Source organism: Haliaeetus albicilla, chromosome 10 (assembly GCF_947461875.1).
Source record: "Haliaeetus albicilla chromosome 10, bHalAlb1.1, whole genome shotgun sequence".
Lineage (NCBI taxonomy): Eukaryota > Metazoa > Chordata > Aves > Accipitriformes > Accipitridae > Haliaeetus > Haliaeetus albicilla.
In genome coordinates, this window is record NC_091492.1 from 41,930,852 (window position 1) to 41,955,520 (window position 24,669).

Below are 24,669 nucleotides of genomic sequence, written 5' to 3' on the forward strand. Positions count from 1 at the left end.
TAAAAAAAAAGGGCAAAATCTTAGGGACTATTTTTGTAACTATCTAAATTTAGAAATTAGATACACCAAAATTCAAGTGGGCTGGAAATAACTACTGAGGAAATCCCAAGTGGCCATTAGAACAGCCATGAAACTGAGTTGCAATTCCTTGATATGGCTGCAGGAGCTGTGACTGGATGCAAGCATGGGCTCCACCTCTTCATGGAAAATGAGTTCTTTTAGTATATTTTGCAAGAGAGCGAGCTACAAAGATCAGTTCTAAAAGCATTTTGGGTCTGCAGAAACTCTCTCATCTCATTTTGACAGCTACTGTTGCTGAAAATAGATGGTTCCTACCAGCAGCACAGGCTAGCCATAGCTGATGGTGTAGTTATAACTGGAAAGAAAGGAAGGGGCAGGTTGTAGTGTGCTGTTTTTTCTTGTTTTAAGAGTGAAGCAAGGGATAGGGTATTTAAAATATACTTAAGGACATCACAGACTTGTCACTTCTTTAAATACAGAAAATTAGATGTTATCTGAAGATTCTGTTTTAAGTTTTTCCAGGGCTATTTCTATGGGACATGAATGCAAAATAGATCTCTGGTCTGGTTAAGGTGTAGCACTGTGAAGGGGCTTGGGGTCTAGTTGTTAATTTATCATTTTTTTGCATGTCTGTCTTTGTTTAGAAATGAACCTGCTAAATACAGAATGTCTTGGTCTGAAGGGACCTCCTGAAGTCTAACAGTGCAACCAAGCCCCTGGTCAAAGCAGGTATAATTCCATCAGGCTGCTCAAGGATGTGTCCAGTTGAGTCTGCAGCTCATCCAGGATGGGGATTCTGCAGCTTCTCTAAGCAACTGGCAGCAGCAAGTCTGGTTTCATATTCCTCTTTCATCTGGGGCTGACTGTGCTTCAGTTACCCTATCAGGAATCCTGCTGCAGGGGCGAGGAGGTTACAAGACAGATATGCCATTGAAATCTCCTGTTAAAGACTTACCTGCTGTGTACAAAGAAGTTTCATCTGTAGTTGATGAAGCTCCTGTGATTAGAGTTGCTAATGTAAAGCAACTACTGCTTGTGTGTCAGCAGATTATCCCAGGTTGCTTCCACCCACCCCATTTGGCAGAATTTTAAAACTGTTCATCTCTGCATTTACATTAGTGGCACCAAATTTCCTCTCACAACAGACAAGATTTTAAATAGAATGACTATTCTATTTTGCTTTGATTTGAATTTTAAAGAAAAGTACTGTTGCAGTGTGAACCTTTATAGCTTTTCATGAGCCTTATTACTCTGAAAGGGAGTCTGACAAAGCTATACCTTCAATGACATGCAGCAAATTGAAAAGGCAAGCAGGTGCTGGGTTAATTCAGGGAAGGCAGCAGTGTATGTCTCCAGAGTAAATAAATATTAAAGAGCCTTTAAACTAATTTCAGTTCATTCATATCATATGGAATCTGTACCTTGTAACACAAGCCCTCCTTCACTAGGAATGCTAAAACTCAAGAGTTAAATACTCGTAAGAATAAAACTCCACCAACAGTTTCAGTAATTCAATAATTTATTCATCTAAAAAAGTGTGTAAAAGTATATAGCTCTCATCCACAAGGTATATATGAATGACATTTAAAATGGAGGTCTTTATTATTATTGTTTCTTTTTATCAAAGTCTTTTTAGTGTATTGTACCAGCGATATACTGTAGATTTAAAATGAACTTCACATTTTTTTTGTTTTCTTTCAAATTGTTGGCTATATATAAAAGAAGCTCACTGCAAAATGCTCAGAGGAAAAAAAAAAAACAAAACCAAAAAGAAATTCAGAACTCCCCAGAAATGTACAGCTTTTACATTTAAAAAAGGTTCTGAAATATACATACAAGCATGCTGGACATTCCCCACCCCCTCCCTCTCCCTTTAGCTCAAACAACTGTAATAATAATTCTGATTTAGGCATGAATTTCCAAAGTTAGAAATAAAAAAAAAATAAAATAACTTTCTTCACTCTGTAGGAAAGCCAGGGCTTGTACATTTCAGATTAATTCAGTAAAAAACTCACAAGTAAAATAATGCATATTTAAGGGAAATATTATACAGAACTTTTCACACTGAAGTACATAAGATTTTTCTTTAAAATCTATTGCCATTTATTTATTTTGCACAAAAACGTATAAATATGTCACCAGCTTCTCTTAACTTAAAAAAATTAAATAAAAGACACCAGATGAAAACTACTCCTTGCTGCCCTTTTTTTATTTTTAATTTTTGCTTAGAACCAGGTTTCTGGGGAAGAAACGCCCCTGGATAAAAACGGCCCATTTAAAAAGAATAAACAAAATAATAATTCAAAGTTCAGATGACTCCTGGGAACAAATAACCCCCAAATGGTAAAAGATTACAAATGTCTACTTTACATTTTTTCCTCCCCAAGTTAAATTTTTTTATACAAGTTTACAATCTTCATCTTTTTATGCTCTTCAAAAGGCCTTGAGAATTTTCTTTTCTGATTAAGAAAAAATAGTACTGCAATATTTTTAAAGTCAATTTTACACTGTACACATTAGATACAAATGGTTTGATATCAGATTTTTTTTTAACCTATACATTGCAAAGAGGATACTCACATGGGAGGTTTGGTGCAGAGAATGAAATAATCCATTTACAGGCTACTTCTCTGACTTCACCTTCTCATAACACAAGCGATTCTTTTTTTTTATTTTATATAATTTGTTTTAAATGTTACATTATCTCAAGAAAAATACTTTTTAAAATCATAGAATTTCATTTTTTTTAACCAGAACATGAAAGTCTTTTGGAAGAACTTTAAAATTTGTAGGTTTTTCTCCACAGATAGATAACTAGGTCACACAGCCTGATCAAAGTGCCCGACCCCTCACATAAGGCAGTCCATGCCTGCTGCACAGTGCAACAACAAACATTAGAAAATGGAGTTTAAATATAAACCCCTTGAAGCCTGGAATGAAGGAGTCATAAAAATACTTCAATTAGCCATTAACCTTTAAAATGGCAATCATTTTACTAAACAAAGTAACTTTTCCACCACAGTGGTATAACTTCAAGTACTAATTTAATGATATAATTTTTAAAAATTATTTCTTTGAAATAATATTCCTATAGTCAGAAAAAATACACCAGATTTGTAACTGATTTAGTGTAAACAAAAACCATATTTTTGGATATGTACATGGATGAGTCTGCCCAGAATTAAAGGGCGACTTGGGTTTCAGTAAATAGTTTTCTAGCATCACTAAATTTACTGGAAATATATTTCAATCATAGCTCTACAATAGATTAATTTACCACTTTCCATTTGCCCTTACATTGGGCTTTAAAGTATTTTTCCTCCCTACCTCTCACTCACTCTTCTTCCATTAGGTAGTGTTATCCTTCATTAAACACTGGCCATTTCTTGCTTTAACCAGGCTAAATGCAGGTGAGAATTCCTTAAAATACAAGTATATCCTTACCAGAATACACTTCCCTTCCCAGCTTGGACTTTGATTGTTATTAGCTTCACTTTTGATTTCTAGGTCAGAAGAGTGAGAGGTATGTAGATAAATAACCTTACAGTGGAACGGAGCTGGATTTTTAAGATATTCTACTGTTCCTGGTCCTTTATAATTTAATCCCTCCCCTCCCCAAACCTAAAAATAAATAAAGTATCTCCAGACCATTCATATCTACATGGACAGGTAACAAATGCATGCATTCATCCCAATCCACTCTGACAGGAACTCCAGGTAGACAGAAAACTCCAATATTTATACGAGACTACAACTGTGTGGACTTTTTTTTTCCTGCAAAGTCCCAGTTTATGATGATCAAACAACAAAAGTTTTGGACAACCCAAACTGGTCACTACAAGGTATTTTTACTTGCAAGGCTGAAACTGCTCTTGGTTGTTTCTCAGAGTTCCTAATGCAAAAAGATACTGTAGTCTTCCTTAAAAAAATAAAATATTAAAAAAAATAATCACACTGACCAGTAGTTACTGGGCCACCAAACTAACACTGGCTTGAGGTTACTCTGTGTTCACTGTTCTTGGATGTTCCCAGATTTTGGACTGAAGCTGCCAGAGATGTTAATGGGTAGTTTTGTTTTGAACACTGCAGAATTCACATGTGCTTTTGGAGGAACAGAAGCACAGCACAGGACTGGTCTGAAGAGAAGCAAAATTGTGATCTTTGCAGACTGTGGCACGTTTCTCAGGTTGAGGGGAGAATAAGCCAGAAGAACAAGTGCTTTTCTATCTATTAAAGTATATTCATGATGGCATTGTACAACTGAGTGAGCACCACAAAGTGGACAGGAAGGCAGGAGCTGCGATCCTGAGTGGCAGGGTTACACGTAAGCCAGGACAGTGCATTGTACTGCTCCAAAACAAACCTGCAGAAGAGAAATGCAGAGAGAAATGAAACTGGAATTGTTTACTGCTTTCCTTCTTGCCTTTTCTAGAAGATTTACTTAAACTTATCTCTGGTTTCTCCTGGACATACAATACAGCCTGGCTGTATTAAAGCTGGTGGTGTTGGCAAAGCAGGAAGCTCACTGAAAAGGGGGGAAGGGGAAGCATGAATTTTTAGTTTTAATATGTTTCAACTTGAACCAAGCTATTTTAATGTAGGCCCTCCCCAACATGTAGTAGAGATTAAGGAATCAGAGAGGGTCCAATACCACTGTATCCAAAGCCTTGAGTCTTGAACCCCTCTAAGGACAGAGGTTCCACAGTCTCTCTGGGCAACCTGTGCCAGTATTTGATCATGCTTTTTGTGTGATCCTGTATCTGATTAGAATTTCTCCTGTTGTAACTTGTGTCTGTTGTATCTCATCCTTTCCCTGTGCATTATGTCATCCTTTTAGTCAAAACAAAGACAGTAGTACCTCAGGACAGCTGTGATAGCTCAGTCCTCTAAAAGGATGCAAATTCAGATCTTCTAGAATAATACATACAGCACCAATGTTCTTAGATTAGATTATTCTTCATTAATGTTATTCTGCTGATACTGTCTACTTGCTTTAATGTATGTGTTTGTTCACTGGTGTGTTCCACCCCGTACGCTGTCTCATAAAACAAATCTTTTTTTCAGTCCCCAACAGGTGGGATGGAGGCAAACAGTCCTCTAGTTATCTTCAACAATATGATATGCAACCCTGTATCAATTCAGGAAGAGTGTCTCCTTTATATCCCAATTCCTAAGATACTGGTATCAGGAGAGTACTTTTATCTCCATCTATAAATCAGTTTGGTTTGGTGAGTAAAAATAATTACTGACACAGTCCAGATTAGACCACCAGGTAAATAGACCAATCTTTGGGAGGCAAACCAAGGTGTCTACTTGGTAAGGCAAAGCTGTTTAAGTGTCCTTTACATAGTTTTATATAGTAGTACAGAAAACTGATGAAGTAACCCTCAAAGTCCTGCTCGCTGGTGGTGGAGGTAGCAGCTGCAACAGGAGTTGGCCACTGCTCTGAGAGACACATGTAGGGCATAGTAGAGTTATAAGCTGTTGATAAAGCTGAGAAATAATTCTGCCAGGCTGAAAAGAAAAGGTGCCTCTGAAATTTCAGAGCTCAGTCCCCATAAGCCTTAGGGAGGAAATGCAAAACCTAAAAGGTGTTACCTCAAGACATCTGATGTAGTTTTAGAGTCAAGGGGGTGAGGAACTCGCTGAGAATTTCTGGCAGGTAGAAGCTCATCTGTCTGCGCTACAGAGATATGGTGATGTAATGAGGCCTGTGTAAAGGAAAAAAAATAAATTAACTCTTCATATAGCAAAAGATTCACAGTGAACAAATATACTCTGAATTGTCTTAATGGAAAATTGGCAGTTCTTTCTTGAACCCACTGTGACCGTATGTATTTCCAAGTTCCACAATGACTACATTTTTGAATAAACTGACTTCTCTTTATGACCGGAATCAAGGATCTTTAAAAAAGAGTGTGGAATTCTGTTCTTAATGTTAGTGAGGGAAGAAGTGATGAGGGGAAACACTTGGGATGTGTCAGTGGTTTTTTTGGTATGGCAGTAACAAACCATCCTGAGTCTTCAAACTCCCAGCAGGAGACCCATCACAGAGTCCCACGTTGAGGTCGGGTGTCTGACCAGAACACTTAGTGCAGCCTTTGTCCTTCTCTCTGCTGGTATGCTTTCTCCATCTGTCTCATCTGGAGCAAGGCTTGTGCACTAGTTTATACAGGAGTAGGAAAGGGATTTTGTATTCATCATGTGCTGGGGGTAGAGCAACCATGTAACCCTTTCAAGTGGGTAGCCTAATATGCCATGCAGCCTGCTGAGGCAAAACCTCCAATTTATACTCCTCCAATTGTGGCACGCACATTAGAGCTGAAATAATTTAGCTCAAAAATACTTAATCCAAATCAGACAAAGATGACTTGAATCTGTATGCCTTACATGCCATACAAGTTTCCTAATTGCAGTGCTGCATAAAGGAGACAGCACCACCTGCTCACTGAACAGTGTGCAAGTTACTGCATGAATTCAGCCCATTGCTTTTATAAAAATTGTCCAAACCAAACCAGTATGTTCCAAGTCAAATTAAACATTTAATTCAGCCTAGATCTGAGAGAGCAATTGTGTTGGGCTGGGGGTAGTGGGGTAGGGAAGGGTGGTGGCTCCTTCTCTCTAGTACAAATCTAGTATAAACTTATGGAAGGAATTCATAAAGTTGCCTGGAGCTCTGCTGACTGTTTTTACTGCTGGAACTGAAACACAGTCTTTGGATTACAGATTCACAAAAAAAAGGTAGTTTTATGTTTAGCATAAAGCTTCATCTCTAGCTCCAAAAACATGGTGGTTTATTTTTCATATTATTTTGAGCCCTCCATTCTGTTGCTTTAAAGAAAAGCATGTAACTTCAGGAAAATCTATCCATGAAGAGTGCAGAGCATAAGAAATAAGGTTTAGTACTTTGCTGGTGGAGGTGCTATACTGAATATAAAGCCTGCCATGCTGACTGCAAGTCATTGTTAACATCAGTCCTAAAACTGCTTTTTTTGCATGAGGAGAGAATTGAGAAATACTGAATACTTTGATAATTGATTGACATGGATGAGGGAATTTAGTTAAGAGACTTGCAAAAATGTTTAGTATTTGTTAATTAAGCTGGGAATGGATAAAGTAAGTGGTACTAACTTTATTATTCTATGTGTTGTTTGCTCAAATACTTATGTGATACTATTCAAGGCAGATCTTTTACCTTCTTTCCATACTCGCTAGTTCCCATTTTTTTTGATTCATTCAAATAAGAAGCTGCGTGACACTCTATAGGGATCAGTGAGTCCCTAGTAGTGGAACCAACTCTGCTGTATACATCTTGCAAGTACTTGCAATTCTGGAATGGAAGGTATCGGGTTCCTTCTGACACTACAGACGCCACTGTGCAACTTCTACAACTAGGGAAATAGAAATGGATAGTAAATCCTCTATCTGGAGGTGCTACTCTCCTTTCTAACTTTTAATCTATGTGTCATAACTTGATTACAGCAGAATAGAAGGCATGTCCCTCCTGTCTTAGGCTGACTGAAAACAAAAACTGGGATGCTTCTGTAATACCAAATACAGCTTTGATGATTCTGTATTTAGAAGCTGCCAACCTATTCCACTTTCAGGTAAGGGCTTTAGCAACAGAGAATTAAGTTTTAATGGCCAGCTATCTTAAGTAAATTTAAACCTAAAACTGCATTTCTGTTTCCAGTATTGTCACAGTTGTGGTAACATGCAAAGCCAATAGTTTCAAAGAAAATTCAGAGTATATAAATAGAGTTCTTCTCTTTTCCTGTGAAAGGATACCAAGACAGACCTTCAGGAAGAGGGGACACTGGTTTTGTGCCTGAGGACAGGATGACCAGAACCACTGTGGAAGATTCTCAGCTTTGGCAGTTGATACAAAGTATCCAAGAGCAAGAGGTTGCTGCTTCAGTTCTTCAGGGGCTTCTCTGGAAAGAAGACGTTCCCCTTGGCTCTGAAAGAAGAGTTGAAAAGGCAGGTTTGTTGTTTGATGTCATTACATCCCATGCCAATGACATTAATTTTCTTTACTAATTACTTGATATTTAATCCAGTTCTGTCTTGTTATTTATGAGCTATCCTTTAGTCATTTATGAATCTTAGTCAAAGTTGTCTAATCCCTTCCTTTTTCCCCTATAGTTGGGTTCTCCAGGCTTATGTTCCAGAATCACTTTAGATTCCGAAACAGCAATATTAACCTCCTAAATTGAACTGACTACATGTGGAGTTTGATGCTATGGAGTAACTTGGCGGTACTGGGATCTGGCTATGAATCTTAGCAGCTGCTTGTGTGCATGCAGAGAGTACACCAGTGTTGAATTTGTTTATAAAGCCACATAGGCTTTTCCTATACATATCAAAGCCAGCAGTTTGCACTGCAGATCTTCCTGACTTCAGGTAGTAGAAGGATGTGTTACGCACTCAAATATGGAAGAACAGAAAGTATCTGCACCTTTGTAGGTTTTGTGTAAGGTTATGTTTGTTTTTTCAGTTAGTTGCATTGATAGCTTAGGAAAAACAAAATGCTACACTTGCTATTTGTTGCTGTGGACACTTGGACAGCAGATACTATGCTTTGTTTATATTTGTACTACCAAGGAGGGGAAGTGTGGGGAAAAGGAAACAGCTGTCCTGCTTTTCAATGTGTGTATCACTTATTGATGTACTGTATTTTTGCAGTATTAGTTAGTTGTATTCTTACATATAGACAAAAGAGTTATTTGGAAAGGAGAGAGTTAAACAATGAGAAACTGGCTGTAAAACTAACTTCATCAGACTTTGAGTTGCTGCCTGTCAGCATATATGTTTGTGATTTTATTTCTGTAGAGTAAAACCTAGATGAACCTTCCATACCTGAGGAAGTTGGATAGGAATGCTTGGTGTGAGCTTGGTTACCTCATCCTCTCTGTGTGTGTATATGTATCCTTATCTATCTACAAGGGTCTCACCTTAGGTATGAAAAAGAGTGACTGCCATTCCATTCTAGAGTACATTCCTATTTTAAATGCATTTGGGTTTTTTGGAAACATCCTTTATTATTTTGCTCTTACTTCTGTTTCATAGAGGAAAAACCCAAAAGAAGCCTGCAAACTATTTTAGCTTTTAACTTATCCCAGAAGAACTGGCATTGCAGTTCACTGAATCTATAAATATCTTTTAAGTCAATAGGTTAAAAAAAAAAAAGGAAAAAAGATTCCACTGCACAGAAACCAGCTTAATCACAAAGCCTTCACTGCTAGTCCTTTCAAGCAGGTCCTTCCCCAACAGTAGTATCTTGATCAGGAATCAAAGAAAGTTAAACACTCCATAAAGCTTGGAGAAGGCTGCAGCTCACCTGGCTGCAGGCACTCAAAGCCTAACAGCAAACCTTGAAACTGGCTGCTGAGCAATCAGGACTTACACTGCTAAACTGCAGCAATCAATTACGGGTTACATGGACGGAGGCTTGACCTTCCCTGACCCACAAGGTAATGATCACACGCTGTTGCTTTTTTAAAACCAAAAATTACACATCAATTACTAGGCCCTTGTTAATGGTTAAACTGAATTACTATGACAGGTTCATCTAGAAATGGCTTGTCCGGGTCTCTAAGCAATTTGGTCATTAACCTTCCAGTGCTGTTCTTAAGCCACTTGGATGGAGTTCCATTGAGAGTAAGTTTTGTAAATGCATTTCTGAAAGTGGTAGAGAATAGAGATTGTTGAAAGAACTAAATGAGAGAGAGAAATTGTAATGAGTGATGAGTTGTGATTTATGGCTGGAAGGTTTAGTAACAGAATTTAAAACTTTTAATTTGCCAACATACCAGTTTGAAATAACCAAGTGACAGTAATGTGCAATTATTTAGCCTTTGAAAAGCGGGTTGGAGTATTAAAATAAGGTGATCTCAGTACACAACCACCTTACAAAATACAGTATTAGCATTTTTGTGGCTGATGCAGAAGTAATTTTTCACTCAGACTGTATTAAGCTGACCATTGAAGCATTTTTGGCAGAGGTTGCGAGGAAAATGCAGGCAGGACTTTTTCCTTCTGGGTGGTGAAACTTAACACCATTTTTAGTCATTTTCAGGGAGTGAGAATGCTTTTCTTAAGATACCTTATTTACATTTAGAAAAATGCAGTGCTTTGTTACAGAGGCTGAGTGGCAACATTCATGGGCAAGTATCTTAGCTGTACGTATACCTCAAGTATCTATTCTGTACTTCCTTTCATACCAGATTTATAGTTTCTCTTGAGAGTGTTTAAAGCCACCAGTGATAGTCACTGATCCCAATCCAGTTACTTAAGTTATTACAGACCACTAAACCAGAACTTTTAAATGCATGGGGTTATCTGTATCTGTTTCTTGTAGAAAAGTTAGCCTGTTTCTTTAATAAAATACTGTATTTAGTAAAGAAGGAATATGCTACTGCTTTAAATGTACTATTTCTAGAATAAAACTTCTCCACAGGAAATAATGAAGCATCAAACTTCTGCATACTTGCGATGGAAACCATTTTAAGAGTACAGCTAAGCCTTTTACACAATTAAATGTATAAGTAAAAGAGTTCTACCAAACATGATCTGAATTATGTTAAAGCTGATTCAAAAAAAATACCTTGAATTACCAAAAATAATTTGCATTTTAAGTAATCATTGCCGTTTGGAACCAACTTTGTAAAAGCCACTTCAAACAAAAATAACTTTACATCACTATGTGCTCTGGGCTAATTTTTACTAAGAAAACAACATTTACATAAACATTCAGCACCTGCAGAGTTTCTATGGGTAGGGTTTTCCTATTAGGACAATTATCTGTCTTGCCTCCCCTAGAAATTCATGTAAACAGAGCTGTCATACCTTCCTTTCTCTCAAAGACTTGTCACTTTGTGCCAGGGACATTCCATATGATTTTCCAGAAAAAAAATGGATGAATACAGATTAAATTTATACAGGGTCATAGATATGGCTCTGCCACATGAAGATATACCTTTTCTCTCCTCTTCCTCTCTTCCTCTCAATCATCTTGTACGCTAACAATTACCTTTACAAATGTAAATAGTCAAGGTAGAGGCATCTTCTACAATAGTATTTAACCAGCACCTACAATCTTAATGTTAATTTCTGCTTGCTGTTGACCTAATTATGTTTGAGAACCTACAGGAAAAAGATTTTTGTTGGAGGATTGGGGTCTCTTATTGTGTTTTCTTTTAAGTAGCATACACCTTAAAGTGCTACAGCCTTACCCTACTATGCTGGAAGTGAGATCCCACTCCAATGCCAGATGGTGATCCAGGGGAAGGAACTGGGGAGGAATTTGGTGATGAGTGAAGATTCCCTGTTATTAAAATTCTAATGTCATTGTCCATGTCATCTGGGAATGGGAGGTCAAACATGTCATCTGAAAAGGAAAAGAAAGAGAAATAATTTCCAGCATGCTGTACTTGCTTTTGTCAGGATTTTTTTGTAATTTACTACCATCCCCTTTAATTCATTATCAGCCTTTTTTTTTATATACTCTTGAGACAGATGAAAGCAGAGATAAACATTGTACTGTTTAATCTTTCTTAGTACCTTTGACTGCAACCACACAGACTTGAAAGGGAAAGTTGGCAGACTTCTATTAAAATAATGAATTTTAACAATGGTCACAGAATGAACAAAAATCCTGTCATACCAGCTTAATAAAAATCCAAATTGAACTTTGTAACAGAAAAAGTGACACCTCGCTGTAGTCAGTCACAGAAATCCATTAACAAAATAATTGAAATACATTAAACAAACCTACTTATGTTATGCTCAGCAGGTGCTGCTCTTTAGGCTTCTAGTGCTACACACCAGCACTTTGGCATGTTTGCTCAAAATACTTGGGGAGGAGTCCTAGCAGCTTCAAGGAAATTGCTCACAGAATTGCTATGGGCAGCAAGGCCTGCTCCACACTCACAGGCAATGAACCTTCATGATTATTTCAAATACTGCACCAGGATTTCCTACAATGCAGCTTTCAATATTTTACTTTCATCTCAGAAATTGAATACAGTTGTATTATCATAACTTGATATTTTAATTTGGTTTATGTTAATATGGGAGAAGGTCATAGCAATACAGTGAAAATGTATTTGCATTCTATGAGAAGTACATTCCATCGCTCAGTCATTTGCAATGCAGGTTATGATACCATGAGTAATTTGCATGATGGAAAGCTAAGACAAACACAGAGCAAAAAATTAGAAGCATCACAACACGGTTTATAGGGTTTTTCTCCTTGTCCAGATTTCTCAGCAGGCAAAGAACTTTATACGGTATAATGACATTTAAAGTACATTTTAGGGCACAGAAAGGGACAGTGGGAGCTGTCTGAATTGGCTGGATTAATTAGAATTGCAGCCACATTTATACTAAAACACATGGAGCCCTAAACAAGTCAGGCATTTCTACATATTATAATAAGTGACATCTCTTGAAAAAGAAGAATTTACTCCGCATGAAAATGGAAAAGGATGTGTTGTCTTGAACTAATTTCACCTGAAGTCCTAGTGTTGAAATAGGCAGGTGGTTGTTTTTCTTCAGAAGATGAAGAGAAACACTGGATTGCAAGAGCAATGAATTGGATTAACTTCACTTAAGTTTATTAACTTCTGTCCTACAACCTCAGTAAACAAAACAGAACTAGTGTCATGGTCTGCTTAGCCTCCAAAGCATAAATGAGATGGCTAATAGCATAGGAAGCAGTTTAATCATTAAGTAGAACAGAGTTAAGAAAATTAAATTTAACACCATTTTGGAAAACGCCAGTTCTTGTACCCGATTCTAATTAGCATCTGAAGCACTAAAGGGCAGGTTAACGCAGGTTAAATATTTGTCAGCGCAGCATTCAGTCAGGATTCTGGGGCCTCGAAAGGACAGCTGCTTAAGTATTAAGAGGGGTAACTTCCCTTCTGTGAGGCCCACTGAAATTCCAGGAGGAACAGATCAAAGCAGACTCTTTCCTTAAAAATAGTTGGCCTTCTTTCTTCCTCTCTATACTGTAACTTCCCTCTTCATAAAATACTTCTATTGTAAATGTTTGTAGTTGCTCTTGGTTTAAATTATCTTACAATCATTTTTAGGGATTTATGGCAAGACAGTTAGGAAAATACTTACTTGATACAAAGTATTAACCAGGGTCTTCCTCACACAAACTATAGGGTTAAATACACTTGAAAAAGCACACTGCTAACATTGAGAATTCTCAGGTTGATGTACTTTGTCTACTTTACAGGAAGATTAAAATTCTAAGCCAAGTACCTCCTTCCTCAAAAGCTCTGTACACAACAGGGCATGAAGCGAACCACTACTATAAGAAACAAGTTGGCCTGATGAAGTCACAACAACAAGAAAAAGCATTTTATATCCTGTGCCATTTTGCATATTGATTGGTCTATCATTTGTGGAGTAAATCAGTATGATTATCTGAAAACAGACTTCAGAAAAAACATAATATATTATCCTGTAACTATAAAGTACAGCAGTGTTCTCTTTAAAGTAAATTAGGGTAGTATGGGGTCCGTGGGAGAACACTGGTCCACTTGCTTAGTTTTTTTATTCATGACCGGTACAGCTCTGCTGATATTCTGAACAGGTGACTGATCATTCGCAAGTATTTCACCTCTTACGCTAGACAAGTGCTTACTTACCATTAGTAGGGCTGAATCCATCCTCATTGGGGTAATTTGCTGGTGCTACCTGGATAGTAGCAGAGGTTGGGAAAACCAGGATGTGTGTACAGGAGGCATCCTGAGGGGTATTCAGCTGAGATGACTGCAGATTCAGCGCAGTACTCCGGCCAAAGACTGACCCCATAGTGACAGCATCTTCCAGAACAGAAGCAACAGCAGAGACATTAATTTGCATCATCTTCAAAATATATGTTCTGTGTTCAGTTAAATTTCTGTTCATCTAATCTGGATTTGCAAGCTAATTCATGTGTTTAAAGGTTCTTATCTTAATAAATTACTGCAAGAGCTTGAAATTAAGATCACAAGTTATATAGATAATATTTATCTATATGAATTTCCATACAATGCCCCACCTTTCCATTCATTCTGCTGCCCCTTAATCAAAGATTTACTTGTTAAATGAGCAAGTTAAATTTATTTTTGACACACATCTGTATAATTATGAAATATACCCCACTTTGGTTGACATGAAAAAAGCATAACTTGCCCTCTATTTTGTCACATTACAAAATCTCTGCTTTGAAAACTATTCAACTTGATGAGTAATTTTCAAGCTTGTTTAATTCTGTTCCACATAGTAATCTTTTCTTTCTAAACTTGAAGAACTGGAGTAGTTTGTAACGATACGTCACCACGTACATTAAAAAATACGTGCTTACGTAATACAACAAATAAGTAAAGGGAACCTCAAAATTTAATTTTATTTCAGCTTAACTCTGTGGACTGCAGCTTGTAATGGAATTCTCTAAATAACTTAAGCATGTGCAAAGGCAAGTAGGTTTATCCTTACTCCCATCTACACAGACTCCTATTCTTTCACACTGTAGACTCTTACAGTGTCTGCTTGCATGTCCTCCTTGCACGAGGGTGTCAACAACATCACCTTTCAGCTGACGAGAACTGGTCTACCTGAAAACATGACCTCCCCAGGGAAAAGGTCATCAGTTTGACAGTGGCATACAGTGAACTTTCCCCCTAGGAGCCTACACTCCCAATGTAGCATCTCCTCTTAGTACTTTTGGGAATTGGGCTGTCTCAACCTATTTTCTACCACATTTAGCTATGCTAGTCAAGGTCATCTTGTTGGACTCAAAAGTCTCCCAAAATTGCTGTGCTTATGTGATAGCTGTGATAAAAGAAGAAGAGTTTCATTGGCATTTAAATAGTTGGATAAAATTTACCTGGCATCACAACAAATGACCCCTGTGGCTCCATGGCAACTAAGCAGGCACTGAGGATAGAAGGAGAGTCTGCTGATGAGATGCCACACATGCGGCACACCTCCTTTAGTTGTTTGCTGATTGTCTGCAGGGAACATTCCCCAAGGAGGATACTCCAGTCTGAAATGAATAAACATTATGATAGAACACAATGGAGTTCTGAAATAGCTAGCACTTGCTTGAAAATAGCAAAATATTAATAACACTTTGCATTTCTTTAACACTGTACTATTCTGGACTGCCTCCCCATGTAAACAAGGTGTATGGCTCTGCAAACTGGGTATTCAAGCAGTTACTGCCGAGTATTTTATTCTGAGGTAGTGTGCTGGTCTTCCCGTGAGCTAACTGCATTACTCTGGCAAATCACTGAAGATGATGTGTTTCTTTAAGAATGAGTCTTTCATTCTACCTGTAAGGTAGGAGGTACTTATCTGATGTGAAGCAGGGCAACAGATTAAGGGTTCTTTTTCTAAGATTTTGTAATTTTTTTTTATTTATTTACATACAAATCTTTTCCTGAAATGCACTGATTCTTTCTGAAAAAAAGGACATCTGTTTTCATCTAACATGCTGCATAATTGGAATACTTGAAATGTAAGCAAAGAGGTATGAATTCACACACTTGACATCAGAGAAATTTTGTTAAACTTTGTTATGAGTAAAATACACTAAATAAAGCAGATTTCAGTGGAGGTGCAGATATACATTCAAGAAACTACATTTAGCCATTTAAATGACATTATGTGTCCCAACAGAGGAAAGGAGTTGCTGATTAAATTCTTAATCTGTTTTCCTGCCTTCGTTCCATTTAACTTCTGTGTGTGAGATGGATACCAAATTCCCCTAACAGGGCAGGCAACAGCTCTTCTTCCCTGCATGTACTATATGGGAGAAAGCATTTAATTGCTGCTTTTTCCTCCCTAGAGTATTTCTTTGTGCTTGCAGACTGAATTGTTATTTATTGTGCACCGTTTTTAATTTTTTTCCCCCCATCTCATGAAATACAGAATGTCTTAAAATAAGCTAACCAGAGGAATTCATGTCTCCTTCAGTTATTAATGTAAAAGACAAACACTCATCAAATATCTTTATTCTCCTGTCTAATTTACCTTCATGTTCCAACTCAGAAGATGGGTAAAGACTGAGAGCACCCTCTCAGAATCCCATTTTCTTCCAATCAGTTACCAGACAAAACCTGGATAGTGGCCACAGCCATTAGAAATGGCAGAAAAGATGCTGAATGCATGTATTTAAGTTAGCGAGAGGACTCACTGTTGAAGTGAAGCAAGGCAGTCCCTACCCTTGTTGGATTAAGGCACCTATACCTAAGCCACTCCAGAGCTCCCTTTCAGTTCCCACAAAGCTGTTCGGAATGCTAAATCTTGGGAACTCTTGGCAGACTGCAGGGAGTGCCTTATTGCTGATTAACATGGATTATCAGCTAGTTTTGTATACCACAGAAAAAAAACTGAATTTTTTTTGTTCAGTAACTTTTTTTTGCAATAATTTTTTGTTTGTTTAGTTTAAGTTTAGGAATCAGAATTGAATCTTGTTTCTATTTCTGTAACACGATAACTTGTTCACATCTTTTTCTAACATGTGACATACCCCATGACTTCCACTTGGAAGTACACTGTGCAAATACTAGTTAATCTACACAACATCGACAAGACATGAGGGAGTAATGTCAAACCCAGTGTACAAACAAGCAAATTGTTTATGCAAACCAATACAAAAATTCAGTGCCAGGGTAGGATTATCACTCTCAAGTTTCTGGTTTTAAAGGTTTGTGATCGATTCTGTAAGTCATTCTGCCTTGCACACTAAGGCCATGTCTCCATTCCAAAACCACCGGCAGTGACAGCACTGACATCTCATACCTTTTAACTCCCCGTGGCCTAGGCGGCCGAGCCGCCCGATTACAACTCTCCAAGGCAGTGATGTCATCTGTACAATACCAATGCACCATTCCCACAGCTTCTGCAGACCAATTTTACGTGCAGACAACTTGCTCCTCCTTGACCTGGAGATTAAGGAAAAAAACAAGAAAGATGACCATCGAGGACAATATTCAGATTTCTATTCTATATGGTTATTTCACTGCTTACCCTCTATAGGAGTTCTTACAGTTCTGTGGCGTGCCTAGCTTACCTTTTACTAACAAGAAGCAGAAAAAGTATGTGTCTGCTTTCAGTACTATTATTGCAGTGACATGCAACACACCGGTTGTTCTTGAAGGTAAGATTTGTAGGTAGCATTTGTAAAACAAATGTAACACAGTAACTTTTTTCCTCTGGAGTTTAAAAGTGCCAACTGAAATGTAACATTATCATGATCACATCAGCAGGAAAGGGATCACATCATGAGAAGGGACATGAAAAACTGATGGGAGAGAGGGATGACAACTATAGACCTAGATATAAAGTAAAAAGTGAAGGTTTCTACCTGTTTGGTAAATCAATATTAACTATGCAGGTTTCCAACAATTCACCATGAAGGTCAGTGCAGGATGCCAGAAGCCAACGCTGATCGTGAGACAAACAATATCCAACAAAAAGCACATTGTATTTCTGACTGGCCTCTCCAAATGTTTCTCCCAGCTCTGTCTGTTTGTCTTTGATGGGTGCCAATATGAAAGGAGGCGAGTATAGCTGGATTGGGCTGGGCCTCTGCAATAACGTCAACACAATCATCAGCAGATACATCAAAAACTATTTAATGCAAGAAATATGCAAACACAGATTGGCAGTGAGTACAGAAAAATGCGAGTTTGAAACAAATAAATTTAAGGCATTCATAGTCCACAGAGATACTGGGAAAAGGGTGGTTATAGACAATTCATTTCTGCTAGTTAAAACTGATGCACTTCAAACCTTATCTAAAGATTTCTTTTTGTATCCAGGGTAACTAAGGTATGAAAACAGTCTTTGGACAGTGTGATATCAGTCTCTGAAACAGTCAGGAGCTTAAACCTGTTGCTCTGTATATCCTTTTGCTAAAATTGATGCCATCTGCTCACCTCTGTCTATTCATATACTACCTACAGAACAGTGGACAGCACAATCTGATGTGAGGTACCAAGGTCTTCAACTCAGAAATTGCTCAGGTAGAGCTCAGACTTCATGTACAGTTTTCTACCTAGGCATTAGGTATAACATACTTCCATGAACATCAGGCATGATGTCAGAAATTCTTTAAGTCTTATAGCTCACAGTTTTATTTCAGAAATACTTTGGTTTTTGAATCAGAACAGAACTAATTCATCAGATGTGCTGTACATGTGATAGTGCTTCTCTTTCTTTAAGAGACAAACTACCCCTCATCCCTCAGAAAACCAACCTGCAAAAGTTTATAAGAAATCAAGGCCATTCAACTCCATTTAACAATAAGTAGAAGCAAATTAGTATTGTAAATAATACACATGCAGCCCTCCTGCAGAGCCTGACAGTAATAAGTTATTAAATCCATCTTTTAATTAAAAAAAAGTCATAAAATCACAGGAGGCTAAGACTGGGAGGGACCTCTGATCACCTAGTCCAATCCTCCTGCTTAAATGGTCAACTAGAGCAGGTTGCCCAGGACTCTTTGAGTATCTGCATCATTGGACATAGAGCGATATTGGATGTCATCTCCAATGACAGAGATGTTCAGCCTGCCAGGGCAGCTAATTCTAGTGTTCAATCACCCCTGCAGTCAAAAAGTTCTCTTGTGTTTTTCCCATTTAAAAAGAATTTCTTGTATTTCAATTTGTGCCCACTACCTCTTGTCCCATCACTGGGTACCACTGAGAAGAGCCTGGCTCCATCTTCTTTACTCCCTCCCATCAGGTATTTATACACATTTATCAATTAGAGCCCTCCTGGCTAGACAACTGCAGCTTTTCTCAGCATCTCCTCAGTTGTCAGACGCTCCGGTCCCTTAATCACCTTTGTGGCCCTTTGCTGAGGAGCCCAGAACCAGACAGAGTACGTTCCAGGTGGGGCCTCACCAGTGCTGAGGAGAGGAGAGCAATCGCCTCTCTTGCTCTACTGTCAGCACCCTTCCTAATGCAGCCCCGTCTGCTGTTGGCTTTCTTTTCTGCAAGGCCACATTGCTGGCTCACATTCGTCTTGTCCAACAGGACCTCCAGGTCTTCTTCTGCAAAGCTGCTTTCCAGATGGTTGACCCCAAACCCATCTTTGCTTTATAACTCCTCTCTGAAGAAAAAACATGATGGGCCTGACCAGACATGCTCGCTAGTTTAGAAACGGTCAGAGTACTTAATTTTTCAGGCAATGTTTGGAAGTCTGCAGTGCAGACTGATAGCAAACGCATGTAAAATGGAAAAAGTAGAGATCTGATTAATTAAGTATGCTAAATGCAAGCTGCTCATGGAAACATTAGCCCCTGTTTTGGTGTCTTTTGTACCTTCAGAAAATTAAACATGAAATACAAGATGCAAGTTAATCAGCTTAGAGGAAAAGTAAGTTACAGTGTTTTCTTAGAGAAGGGGTATCGTATTTCTGCTTATGTCACTTTCTAGAAGTATACCGCCCTGACAACAGTGCAGGAACATTAATTAAAGGGAGAGAGATGCTTGCAGGGGTCTTACAAGTTTATTGCTCTTCCCCTTACACCTAGCTTGTAGTATGACTGTTGTAACTTGCTGCAAAATCCGTCCTGCTGAACAGATTTTGAGGGAAGTATGAGGACAGAGTGTGAAGAGGAGATGCCGGGGGTGATACCGCTCTTATAAATTTTCAGTGAGAGCTTCTGGTTTTACGTGAGTAATGAAACTTGCTGATAGGTTGGTTTTATGATGATTTTGAAATTAGGTTTTTAAACCCTAACAAGCATGCCTTTATCCCGAGGTAAGTGTTTAACTGTCTAGTTGGTCCATTAAATCTAAATAAAACAGTCATCGTTATCTTTCAAAGAATGAAAAACATTCACGGAAAGTAGAATGGATTATTCTTTTGAAATCCCTGAAATTCCAGAAACAGGGCTTAAATATTTACAGTTTAAAAAACAGATGAGAGATAAGCCCACTGAAACAGGGGGATTTCTCCATTTCGTCAAGGAGTTAATATGGTATCTGTAATTAGGCACAGGAACTTAATTCATATATATGCATACGTATGTGTATATAAATGAAGGTTGGACATGCACACTTTCTTGCAGGAGTACTATAGACTAAAACTACAAAATGTCTCAGAATCCCAAGTAACGACATATTATTTTCTCTTCTTTCACACTGATCTTTAACCTTTTACTTTATGACTCAAAACCAGAAGCTTAAAATGTTTTGAAAGCAAGTAGTCTGACATTTTTCATGCTATTTTCTATTTAGTATTAGCTTACCTTTTCCCTTTATATTATCATTGTCTTTTATACCTTGAAAAAATACTCCAAAAAGTATTTTCTCTATTTTTTTTTGATATTTGAGAAAAGGGGTTACACTTTAATAGCAGGCTTTCATTTTCTTGACACCAGTACTAACCTCAGGATTTTTGAGGGTCATCTCAATGCTGGCAGCAGGCCCAAAGCCTGTGAGAGACTTGATGTGAATCTGTGTGGGCAACGGCCTCCTGCATTGGCAGTACACGGAAAATGCCAAAGACTTCAAGTGCTGAATGTAGAAAACCTGTTCATCCTTCATTGTCTGCAGCATGTACTGGCAAGGCACAATCTATATAATTCATATAAACAATAAAACATCTTTAAAGAGCTGTTCATTAATGTCAAACCAGACTCACACATTCATTAGCCATTTAACAACCCTGACACTTTGTATGTGGTATTCAATTATCTGCATTACAGTATCCTATCAGGGCTACTGCCCTTTTGCATGAATGGCTGCAACATTCAGGGACTACGTTCCCGATACAAAACTGCTGTTGCCATTATAATGATACATTTAAGGTTGCAAAATCTCTCAGAAAGCTAAGACTTGAACCGAAGAGTCTTCTTACAGGGCAACAACAACTGAATAGTACTAGAATACATCAGTAACACACAATAGCAAACACAGCTTACCAGAAACTCTCACCAAATTTTGCTTTCTGTAATATAAACACCATTGAATGAGAAACCCAATCAACTACACAAAAAGAACGGATTCTTTTCCCCAGTCAAGTCTTATTTTTCTGAAGTCCACTTTCTCATTCATACGGCGATTTGGGAAGGGCACATAATTAATTACATGTATAACTTTTATCAAAGTATACCACAAGAAGTAACTACTAGTGGCTTTTAAAAGCAATAGCCTAAGACTTAGGGGTAGTTTCCATTTTTATTTTTTTTACTCCTCAGTCCCAAGCCAAACACCCATATTCAAACACCTTTAAATTTTTAAAACTCTTTTTCTGATCAACATCTTCATTTGCAGGTAGCCTTTACTATATAATCTCGGTATTCGGAACTTTGTGTTTAGGCAGGTTTGCTTCCATAGTTTGTGGTTAGAATTAATATTTGTTTGCTGGTCATGTGCGAATCAGCACTACGGTGTCATTCTTAAAGAAGATTGTAGAGAGCAGAATTAAGATTCTATTACAACGATTTATGTGGTTGTTTCTCCTTTTCAATTTAGTAAACTGTGGAAGCTCAGCAATCTTATGCTGCTGTTCAGTTTTATTTGTTTCAGAAAGTAATGTGGAGCAAGACACTTAAATTTACATGTTCAACCACCAAGAAACAGAACTACAGTAAGATTTGCCTATGAGATTTGAGTTTGGTGGTTAAGACCCATCTGCGCAACAAGAACAGATAGGAGAAATGGCATAACATTCCTTAAGTAAACACAGCGTAACAAAAATAATGTTTTCAGTTCAAATCCTTTTAAAAATCAGAATTAAATCCCTGTAAACTCTTTTTTATGTACTGTTGAGAAATACAGTGCCCTAGATGTGGCTGTGGAAACGTCTTTTCTTTTGAACAGTGAGATCTTTGGAGCAGAAACTGTCAATACAAAATATTTATCTCTAACACTATGAGACCCAAGCAGATTCTTTTAACAAATATTTTCAGTAGTAATAAAACTTAAGTATCACAAAACTTTTACTACTACATCATTCTTGCTTGAACCATTGGAACCGTGGTAGCATATTCTACTTACTAAACATGACTGTGTTTTTAAAAGACAACTTCTGTATCAAGAATTTCAGAAGCTGGGCTTTTCCACTCTATATATGAATTGTAATAAATCTGTAAACATTTGGGTTTGATTTATTTTGAAATAACTGTGTATTTGTGTATACTACATACAGCTGTGAGACTATTGTGCTGGTAACTATATCATGTTACCCTGTACTTACAGAAAATTGTCTACTATTTTGACTTAAAGTGGCAAAATGCCACATGTTTTGAGAAACAAACATTAAGTGCCTGGAAAATAAACAGTACTTCGAAAGAGTTGGTGAGCCCATTAGTTGTGTTATACAGACTAAGATACAATTTCAATACACAGTTTACATGTTCTTGTATTTCAGACATTGCGGTGTCAGGGCCTGTTTTATTTTTAGTATCTTCAGGCCTGAATCAATTACGTTGCCTGCAGTCTGCCACCAAAGTTGTGAGTCTGATTTTCAGTTCATCTCAAAGCCTGAAATATTTTGGTGAGTTTCCCCCATCATTTCAGGGAACGATGAGGTCAAGATTACCAAAAATGACAAATGTTTTCCATGCCCAATTTGAGATGCTGTAATAACTTCCAATTCTTTTTTTTAGAATTTAAATTAAAATGTATACAGAAATCATTCACATGCCGCTTCTTGCACGTGTTGCAGATGTATGTGCATTGCTTGTAATCTCTGGCCTCCCATTCTCCCCCCCATTTATTTAGACCGAGCCACTGTGAAAGAGGAGGCACGGCGAAATGCCGGCAGTCTGGGCAATAGGCCAAGCTCTGCTTCTAACTACACAAATTCAATTCTGAAGTAATTCCATAGTAAGTAACTATTATTATATGCCAAGTTACATGGTAAATTATTTTTAAGAAGCAGATAATAACAATACAATAGTTAAATTATGCATTAAATGTCTGGTTTCACATACTTCTTTTGGATTAAACAGTATAAATCAAGAGAATATAAAAAGCAAACAACTCAACATGCAAAGTAATCGAAGGAGCAACTGGACATTTTTGGCAGTGGCAACCCAAGTTGCAACTTAAATAATTGAAATCTCTCTTCAGGAAGCATCTAGCACATATGATTGCTAGAAGCATGCCACAGATTTGATGGAAGGATACTGTGGCTGCCTTAAGTTAATTTCCTCATCAAAACAAAAGGTAAGTGTTTTTTTAATACATAGACTTGTACTATCAACAAAATAATTTGTACATGTCACCTAAATTTTATATATTAACTTCTATTTTGTATCTTTTAGTATAGCATACGTATCAGAAGTACGCTGTGATAGTCACTCTCCAGTGTGAAGATACAGAGGAAGATAGAATTACCTGGAGAATGAAAGAATTCCTCATATTCTCAGGCAAGTTATCCAACATTTCTGTGTAGCATCTCATCAAACTTAACAGCCAAAAGTTGGTTGAAGCAGATTCTTCATCTGCAGTGTAGGTAAAAGGATCCACCATGTAGATGACAACTGCTGGAGGATAGGCATTGCTGTCCGCAGACTCTGGTTCAGTGGGAATCCCTATTCTTTCCCTCTCTGTAACACTAGAGACATACACATTGTTAAATTCAAAGGCAAGTTAAAATCATTAATTACCGTTTTCCTGTAAAGGTTTGCAAGGCTGAAGCAGAGGAGCGAAGAGGGGAGTACCAAGTGGTTCTTATGTTCAGAAGCAAAACTAAAAACATGGCAACAGTGACTGAGGAGAGATGGCTTTTACTCACAGCAGTTCTTAATCCAAAATACCTGTTATTAATTATGCATTAAAGATACTTACCATGAAGTCTAACATAATCTCATTTAATGCAATCAAGAATAGATTATGTCTGAAGAATATGGAAAAGCTGACTAATATTAGCTCTGTGAGTTTTCTTTCTACATATGTGCATGCCTGGGTTTTGGTGCTGTTTAGCGTTTTCTTTTGGGAGAGGTGGAAGGGGGAGGGAAGGTATTGAGAACTGAGGAAAAGTGCCAAAGTAATATTTGTGGAGACTGAAGTCCTCTGTCTGATTACAGAAAAGGTTCCAGTGGTAATGGAAGGAGCAACTGAACTTTTTTTTGCTTGGTAAAACGCCCCTCCATGCCTCAACCATGAATAGGAGGCTCAACATCTGTAAGTGATAAAAAGCAGCTCAGACTTACTTTGTCAGAAACCATGCTGCAGTTGATAAAATGGTATTTTGCATAGATCCAGTGAACAGATGTCTTAAGGATAACCCGAACTACAACAGGATGTGGGCTTTTCACTTAAGATACAGGAACTCCATAACATATATCATGACTATTAGTAATATGCATTATTATGAAAGTAATGAAAAACATGTTCCCTCAGGAAGTTACTTACATAAGATGTTAAAAAACCTTTTCCTGATTTTTATGTTTGATGGATGGCTATTTATAATGAAGTCTTTGAAAAAGTTGTGCTGCTAAAATTTATTTTCAAGTAACAGCAATATAATCCTGTTTCCTGACCTCACAGTATACCTGCTTGCAAAGCAACACTTGCAATGCAAGCAAATTAGAAAAAAAATTCATATATTGCGTTTTGTATCTGCTAACGTTACAGGCGTGATGGTGTGGCTCACATAAGAGGCATTCAGTGCCACATG

The 24,669-nt window shown here is 37.6% G+C and overlaps 1 protein-coding gene across 3 annotated transcripts in view; it reads right to left on the minus strand.

Annotated features, from left to right (window-relative positions):
- Positions 1–1,522: 1,522 nt before the first annotated feature.
- Positions 1,523–24,669, minus strand: part of MED13L (mediator complex subunit 13L) — a 204,317-nt gene continuing 181,170 nt past the window's right edge. For all 3 annotated transcript variants that reach the window (XM_069795321.1, XM_069795323.1, XM_069795322.1), the window contains 10 exons: positions 23,385–23,604; positions 20,427–20,615; positions 17,393–17,616; positions 16,828–16,970; positions 14,909–15,067; positions 13,686–13,862; positions 11,256–11,410; positions 7,820–7,981; positions 5,620–5,732; positions 1,523–4,384 (listed from right to left, as the gene is read on the minus strand). In XM_069795321.1, the coding sequence (XP_069651422.1) occupies positions 4,252–4,384; positions 5,620–5,732; positions 7,820–7,981; positions 11,256–11,410; positions 13,686–13,862; positions 14,909–15,067; positions 16,828–16,970; positions 17,393–17,616; positions 20,427–20,615; positions 23,385–23,604 (1,675 nt within the window). In that variant the 3' untranslated portion in view covers positions 1,523–4,251. The remainder of the gene's footprint in view (positions 4,385–5,619; positions 5,733–7,819; positions 7,982–11,255; positions 11,411–13,685; positions 13,863–14,908; positions 15,068–16,827; positions 16,971–17,392; positions 17,617–20,426; positions 20,616–23,384; positions 23,605–24,669) is intronic.